The sequence below is a fragment of the Artemia franciscana genome, chromosome 10 (assembly GCF_032884065.1).
Source record: "Artemia franciscana chromosome 10, ASM3288406v1, whole genome shotgun sequence".
NCBI classification, from domain to species: domain Eukaryota; kingdom Metazoa; phylum Arthropoda; class Branchiopoda; order Anostraca; family Artemiidae; genus Artemia; species Artemia franciscana.
Window position 1 is genome coordinate 4577824 of NC_088872.1, and position 8564 is coordinate 4586387.

The 8564-nt window shown below is 38.1% G+C and overlaps 2 protein-coding genes across 2 annotated transcripts; both read right to left on the reverse strand.

The window, feature by feature from the left end:
• Window positions 1–4213: 4213 nt before the first annotated feature.
• Window positions 4214–4924, reverse strand: LOC136032358 (piggyBac transposable element-derived protein 3-like). The gene has a single exon (XM_065712680.1). It carries the CDS (start codon window positions 4922–4924, stop codon window positions 4214–4216), a length of 711 nt encoding a protein of 236 aa, XP_065568752.1.
• A 117-nt stretch (window positions 4925–5041) lies between these two features.
• On the reverse strand, window positions 5042–5890 carry LOC136032359 (piggyBac transposable element-derived protein 2-like). Its single transcript, XM_065712681.1, has one exon. It carries the CDS (start codon window positions 5888–5890, stop codon window positions 5042–5044), a length of 849 nt encoding a protein of 282 aa, XP_065568753.1.
• Between the last annotated feature and the right edge of the window lie 2674 nt (window positions 5891–8564).

An 8564-nucleotide genomic window follows, 5' to 3' on the forward strand; every position in this document is an offset into this window, starting at 1 on the left:
ACAGTCCCCGTGGGAGGGGCTACAAGTTGCAAACTTTGACCAGTGCTTACTTATAGTAATGGTTATTGGGAAGTGTAGAGATGTTTTCAGGGGGATTTATTGGTTGGGGGAGGGGTTGAGAAGAGGGGAATATGTTGGGGGAACTTTCCATCGAGGAATTTATCATGGGGGAGGAAATTTCCAAGAAGGGAGCGCAGGATTTTCTAGCATTATTAAAAAAACAAAATAATGAAAAAATAAAGATGAAAAAGTTTTTTCAACTGGAAGTAAGGAGCTACCTTAAAACCTAAAACGAACAGAAATTATTACGTACATGAGGGGCTCACATCTTCCTAATACTTTGTTCTTTACGCTATAGTATTTTTAGTAATTTCAACTATTTATTCTGCGGCTTTTGTGATTCAGGGGTCATTCTTAATGAACTGGGACAAAATTTATACTTTACTGTAAAGAGTGAAGTACTGAGGAGAGGGTGAGCCTCCTCAAATAAGTAATAAAAACATGAGAAAACAAAAGTTCGTTACGTAAGCTAATCTATAAGTTACGTATATCTTTTACTAATAAAAACGTTCGTAAAAAATTAAAATTTCTAGTTGCCTTTTTAAGTAACAAAAAAATCGGAGGGTAGCTAGGCTTCCTCCCCCACTCCTTTTTTTTCTCAAAATCATTTGATTAAAACTATGAGAAAGCCATTTAGCCAAAAAAAAAATAAAAAATATGCAAATTTCGTTTTAGTTGTTTCTCTGCGGAGAGCCAAAATCAAAACATGCATTTATTCAAAAACGTTCAGAAATTAAATAAAAAAAAAACAATTTTTTTACTGAAAGTAAGGAGCGACATTAAAACTTAAAACGAACAGAAATTATTTCGTATATGAAAGGGGCTGCTTCCTCATCAACGTCCCACTCTTTACGCTAAAGTTTTTTACTGTTTCAAAAAGTAGAGTTGATAGAAAGAGTCAAACTTTAGCGTAAAGAGCGGGACGTTGATGAGGAAGCAACCCCTTTCATATACCAAGTAATTTCTGTTCGTTTTAAGTTTCAATGTCGCTTCTTACTTTCAGTTTAAAAAAACCTGTTTTTTTATTTAATATTACAAGGATGAATAAAAAAACTGTATTAATGCCAAGCTATCAACTATTATGACGCTAGTGAATTGCGAACCAGCTGTGAGGGGATTCAAATACATCCCCGCCAGCTCTTCGGCTATTCTAAGAGTGGCGTTAATCAGAAATCCAAAAACATGCAGCAACATTTCTTTGACTAGCGACGCATGTCTCTGTGCAGTGAAACATGTAAGATGCGCAGTATTCAACATTAATTAATCCTAAATAATTCTGAATAAACAACAACTAAGATAACTTCGAAGACCACACTGCATTTCCATGACGAAAGTAAAACAGTTCAAAATAGGGATGAAACCTTTTTATTGACAGTGAATAGATATAAAATTATTTAACTGGACATATACAGTGTTCATCATCAGCAGTAAAACTCTGATGATGATTTACTGCTGATGATGAACACTCTATATGTGTTCGAATATCCAGTTAAATAATTTTATATCTATTCACTGTCAATAAAAAGGTTTCATCCCTATTTTGAACTGTTTTACTTTTAACAACAACTAAATGATTAAAAGCCAAAAAGGTATAACTATAGATAATTAATTATCAGTTAATGTTGGTTATCAATCAGTTGTTAAATAATTAGTTAAACAGACTGCCCAAATTAACAATAACTAATAATCATAATTAATTTTTAATAGAAAAGCTATTAAATCACTATAACATAAAATTAAAATAATCCTTTGCAGCTACAACAACGCAGTCCACTGAACAACAGAAATAGAGACACCCTTAAACCATTTTGTTTTCCATTCAGTTTTTTTTAATTCTTGTTATGTTTGTTATTCTAAAACTTTTTCAGGAATCGTTCGATGCGTAGACGTTTTTGATGTACCCAACATGCAAAATCAACTCCCTGCAGACATCAAACATACCAGTGTGATGTACTCCAAAAACCTTACTGTCCCAGCATGTAGACATTGGAACCTACCAGTGTAACCCATTGGTACTTTAAAAACCTTACTGTTCAGCAGGCAGACATCAAAACATACCACTGTGACCCAATGGTACTTCAAAAACCTTATTGTCCTTACTATCATTGCATGCAAACATCAAAACATACCAGTGTGAACCAACGGTATTTCAAAAACTTTACTGTCCAAGCATGCAGACATTAAACGTACCAATTTGAAGCAACGGTATCTTAAAACCCTTACTGTCCCAGCATGCAGACATCAAAATCTACCAGTTTGACCTGACGGTACTTCAAAAACCTTACTGTCCTTAATGTCTCAGCATACAGACATCAAACATACCAGTTTGACACAACGGTATTTCAAAACCCTTACTGTCCCAGCATGCAGACATCAAAACGTACCAGTTTAACCCAACAGTACTTGAAAAACCTTACTGTCTGAGCATGCAGACATCAAAACATACCAGCGTGACCAAACGGTACTTCAAGAAACTTACTGTAAAGCATGCAGACATCAAAATATACCGGTGAGACCCAACGGTACTTCAAAAATCTTGCTGTCCTTGCGGTCCCAGCATGCAGACATCAAACATACCATTGTGACCCAACGGTACTTCAAAAATCTTACTCTCCTTACTGTCCTATCATGCAGACATCAAAACATACCAGTGTGACCAAACGGTACTTGAAAACCTTACTGTAAAGCACGCAGACATCAAAACATACCAATGTAACCTAACGGTTCTTAAAAAATCTTACTGTTCTTACGGTCTCAGCATGCAGATATCAAACATACCAGTGTGACCCAGGGGTACTTATAAAATATTATTCTCCTTACTGTCCTAGCATGCAGACATCAAAACATACCAGCGTGACCAAAGGGTATTTCAAAAACCTTACTGTAAAACATGCAGACATCAAAACATACCAGTGTGACCCAACGGTACTTCAAAAATCTTACTGTCCTTACGGTCCGAGCATGCAGACATCAAACATACCAGTGTGATACAACGGTACTTGAAAAACTTTACTGTTCTTTACTTAAATACCCATATTGCAAAACAACTAATTTAATGTTTTCCAGGAAACAGTTGGACCCAATTTCAAGTAATTGGTTTGCAAAACATAAGCTAAAACAAAGGAATTCTAATCCGTTAAGTAAAATTATTAAAGGCTATAATATTTTGGCTCAAACATCTCGTCATGGTAAACTTATTTTCAAGAATGCAAGAGCAAGCGTTTTGTTAAACTACACTAACAAATATGTGTTTTACGTTCTTTTTATTTGGCATTCCCATTACAGTTCTGATTCTGGATGAAAAGAAACGAAAGCTATTTTATTTAAACATATAATTAGTAATACTAGGACCAAATTCAACGAATCCATTGAGTTATTTCATCAGGGAGAAAATGCCTTAATAATTGCATACCAAACCATTTTTTGATCAAAAAGTGCTAGACGAGAGGGGGCAAATACATTCTTAAAATCCGGGGGGAAAGGCAATTTTGTTCCTTTCTGTATAAGTTTTTGAATGAAATACAAGAAAAGGATATTCTTCAAGATCTTGGGGAAATGATTTCCGCCCCCTCCGATAAAAAGAAAATAAATTGACGCCAATGCTCAAGGGCCTGAAGAATTCCCTAACTTATGTTTCTGAGGCTATGGTGACCCTGACACGGTAAAAATATTTAAATTGTACCATGAAGGGGTAAGTCTCTTGAAAAAGTGTAAAAGTTCCCTTCATTTTCATTAATTTATTTTTGTATCTATTCACTTTTTGAACACTTAACCCTTTGATGCCTGAATTATGAAAAAAGAATGGGAAAAATATTTCGGCCGTTTCAGGCTTCGTTATGACCTATTCCACGACAGAAATGGCAAGAAAAAAAATGTATTGATAAAGATGATGAAATAAAAAAATGGTTCCCACAGGAGCCATCCGGCAATCATGGCACAAAAACACTCTGATCGGCTGCATAGTGTGGTAAGTCAGAAAACAATTCCTGTTGGGTGTGAAACACAAGGACACTTCACATTTTACGCATTTCACTTTGGAATGAGCTTGTACACATACTCTGCATCTCTGTTTTCTCTCTATCCAAGCCGGGAAGTGCCCCTGTCCATCGAGTCTTGTCGAATCTGGGGGGCGACAAGTATAATTTCTTTTTTTCTAAGAGTTGGTATCTGCGTCACTGAAAGGTCTACCTCTCTTTGGTGCTGCCAAAGATGCACCAGATAGAAGTGCACGTGCCACATCTGTCTTGAACTGTAGCAGGTTCATTGGTTTCTGCCCAGCAGCAAGACACCTGCGGTATAAGAGCCAGCCATTCGCAACGGAGAGGTCAAACAAGAAGAAGAAGATCCTCATGTACCATTTGCTCCGTGACTTGAAGTCGATCCTGGAAAGCTCCAGCAACATGTCGGCAAGATCTACACCACCCATAAAGCGGTTGTACTCCTTCACACAATATGGTCGCTTGACATCGGCATACTCTTTTCGTTTACCATCCCACCGCCTACACGTATCTTCTGGGTCTAGGGCGGCATAGGTCGAAATCAAGTGGACTGGCTTATTGTCATACCCCTTCACCACAATGGCATTCGACTGCGTTTCCACTCGCCAGTCGTAAGAGCCTCTTCCTCGGGCTTTCAATTTGCTGTCTGATTCCAAAGCACAGCCTTTCAACCTGTTTGCCCTCACTGTGGCCAGTGTTAGTATGCCCTGATCACTTAGTGTTTGTGCCAAGTCTAACGAGGAGAACCAATTGTCAAAGAATAGCTTGTAATTTTTGTGCTTGGGTATTCCTCTTGCAAGCCGCAGGACAAAATCAGCTCCAACTCCCAGGTCACTGACATCAACCGACCCCTTACCCGTATACATTTCAAAGTCGTAAACGAAACCACTCTCCCCAGCCCTTGAGATGAACTTATAACCCCACTTATGCGGTTTCTTGGGATTGTACTGCTTCAACGAAATCCTCTGTTTTGTCGGCACAATTTACTGGTCTACTGCCTGGTGTTCTTCTGGGGGTATCTTCATAAAGTTATCTCTGATCATCTCTATCAGAGGACGAACTTTGTGGATCTTGTCGTGCCCAGGGTCTCCTCGTGGTTTCTGGGTAAGATTGTCGTTGAAATGAAGATACTTTTTGATCTGCTCGAATCTGTCACGCGACATGGCATCAGCTATTACAGGGTAGCGCGTTTCGTTTGACCAGTAACTGCGGTATGACGGCATTTTCACTATTCCTGTGAATGCAAGGATCCCTAAGAAGCATTCCACCTCGGCAGATGAAACTCCAAATTCTTTGGCATCTTTTTGAAGAGCGTAAATTTTTGTTTGGTCACGTATATGGTTGACCACGCCTTGGTCAAAAAACAGCCTGACAAATTCCAGGGGTGTCTTGCCACTCATTTCTTGGTCGACGACAAGATGATCCTTCCACGCAGCATCTGGCTGGACGAAATCCACTTTTCTCCCAGCAAGGTCCCGTCGTTTGCTTGGTTTCGAAGCAGCAGTGCCTGAGCTCGTGGAATTTTGTCTGGCGATCTCGACGTCCTCATGGTCATCTTCACTGTTGTGGTCGTCAGCTTCAATTCGACCGCTTTCTATTTCTTCTTCAATCTCTTCTTCCTGCGGGTTATTACCAGGATCAGGAAGGAGAAAACTAGGATCAGATGGGTCCTCATCTTCATCAGACAGATCTTCGAGGTCGAAGTTGTCTTCCGGGCAAAGAACAAAATTCAGAGCCTGTGCTAATGACACGGGGCGTCTTCGAAGTCTTCGCTGGACAGCCGAATACCCATCTTCCACAGTTTTTGATGTACTCGGAGAAGGCTGGTCCATTTCTGCACTGTAAAAAATATATTTGGTAACAGTCTAGTAGGGGAGACCGGGGTTGACCCGGACACGGGGTTGATCTGGACAGTCAAGTATGGACACCTAGCGGTTTAGTAAAAATTCTCAAAAAATCACGAAAGGTGCACCATCTACTGCCCTATTATCAAGCCAGTTTGGATCTAGATACACGCAGCCATTTGTTTGTATTTTGCAAAAAGTGTTTTTTAAGGTAAGAATTTTTTTCAAGTGTCTCTGTTTGGAGTTTAATAGAGTGGACCAGGCTGCTGGATTTGCAATGACATTTTTTCAGGAGAAAAGTAGCTCACATAGAAAGATTCTAGAGCAGTTTATTGAGCGCCATCTATTTGATTTTTTTTTCAAATCACTTTGACGTCGCACGAGGACACATGGGGTTGGGCCGGACACGGCGTTTGGGGGTTGGTTCGGACATTTATTTTATCTGTCCGAACCAACCCCGTCTCTAAAAGGTTGTTATTTACGGTAGAAAATACACTCATGAATGCTTGAAAATAAGTATTTCTACCAAGCAAGTACAGCAGTTCGCATTAGGAATATATTTTAGTGGTATACTAAGCGGTCTTTGAGTAAAATCTCAGCTCGTACCAACTCCGGTGAATGGTGTGTCATTTTAAAGCTTTTTTGTCATTTTATATAGCTGAAGTACTGTTTTTTACTTTTTATACTTTTATGCATATTTGAAAAAAAAAGAAGTCGAAATCTAATGGTTTAGCATGGTGTCCGAACCAATACTGGGGCCATCCGATCCAACCCCGTGGGTAGGGGTTGTTTCGGACATTTCAAAAAAATGAAAAAAAATAAAAATCTTTTTTTTCCTTTTTGTAGAAAAATCTGAAAAAAAATCTCGAAGGTAGTCCTAACGGATACGCATTTTATGATGGCTTAGAAGATATGCCGTTTCAAAAAATCGCGTCCGGGTCAACCCCGGTCTCCCCTACATTGTTATTGACGACGGCAACTCCACCAGTTCTTGTCTAGATGGCTCTTCCGAGCGATAAAATTCGGAGCTATGCATGCCGGATGGTTCCTTGAAGCCACAGAACATGGTCGAGCTCTCAAAATTTGATTCCAATGGTGTAAAGCAACTGTTTTCATGATATCTAGGCATCTTACACTGTATACGGCTTACCGTCTCATCTGGTCTCGCTACCGCCGGATGGTTCCCAGAGGAACCACGACGTTGGGGGTCGTTTCTATCCTCTGGTTTTCCAGCTATAGGAGTGTATGATAGCTCATCTGAACAAACAAAACGTCCTCTTTCTAAAACTTTTGGAATGAAAACTCTAGCACAATAAACAATAAAGTTATTCACAAAAAAGTATTCTCACCTTTCAGAAAAAACAAGCAAGGCTAGAGGGAACAGGTTCAAACTTCATTACCTCACACAAGGGTGACAGATTACGGACTAAGAAAAATACAAACCTGTCTAGGTAGATCAGATTGAGACAATGGCAAACGGATTGACGTTAATAGGTCAAACGGTCAGGATTAAAATAAATTAAAAAGTTCATGGTTCCTGAGGGAACCTTCAGGCATCAAAGGGTCACTTTTTAATGTTAATACTTTAACACTTTTTGAACATCTTGTTCAAAAAGTGTAAAATACAAAGGTTTCTCTATAGCATTGGTTAGTCAAAAGAAAAATACTTTTTTAAATCCCCCCCCCAAGAAAAAGAAAAGAAAAAAAATGACTTTCAAGAATTCAATGGTTAGCAATCCATTTAAGTCTTAGAGGTGGAATAGATACAAAAATAAATTAATGAAAATGAAGGGAACTTGGTTATATTTCAGTTTTCTTTCTGAATGAAAACTAAATTCCTGAAACAAAGAATCATATACGCCATTCTTATTCAAAACTTTGACACATTAAGTGTAAAAAAAAAATAAAAATGTTTAGGAATTTGTTTCAAGCTTTAGTAAGTATATATATAGCAAAAAATGAAATTTACGATTTCTAATGTGCACGTGTCCAATATTTTATGATTAAAAATAAAATGTCAAAATAAACATTGATTGGTTTCTCAGACACCAACTGTCAATTCTTATATGTTGATTACTACATTCAACAGCCTTCATTGCTTGACTTCCTATATCAGCTTGATGAAGAATCACATAACAGAATTACAATAATTCGTAAGTTAGGCAATTAAGAACTATTTTTAGTTTGGGAAGAAGGCGATTTTATACAACTTCCAACATTTCTTAGTTAGCAAGACTAGTTAAAAATCATGTAAGTTTTTCTCCGTATACTAGTCATTTTCTAAGCCTAATCATTTTCTAAGTTAAAACTATAGTTTGCTTTTTATTTCTACATCTATAAAGTAAATGAGGTTCGCACTGCTATCTATAATTTTAGTCGTCATCAGAAATTCGTTTCTATTCCTTTTTTTAGACAGAGAAAGATGGGTTTATTCATATAAATAAACAAAACAAAACAAGAAGTTGGCCCGAAGCACTAATCAAGCGCTATCCCTTTAGGGATAACGCTTAACGAGTTGTATTTGTATTCCTAAGATGATAATTGAATTAAACATCACAGGCGAGATTAGCAGGACTTTGGATCTCAGGGACACCAATTCAGGGGTAATTAAACCGATCGAATATAGGGAGCTGAAATACCTTGGTCGTGTGATCCGCATACC

Excerpts from the sequence above, each read along its gene's own strand:
- LOC136032359 (XM_065712681.1), bottom strand. The coding sequence starts at position 5,890 with ATGGACCAGCCTTCTCCGAGTACATCAAAAACTGTGGAAGATGGGTAT.
- LOC136032358 (XM_065712680.1), bottom strand. The coding sequence starts at position 4,924 with ATGTATACGGGTAAGGGGTCGGTTGATGTCAGTGACCTGGGAGTTGGA.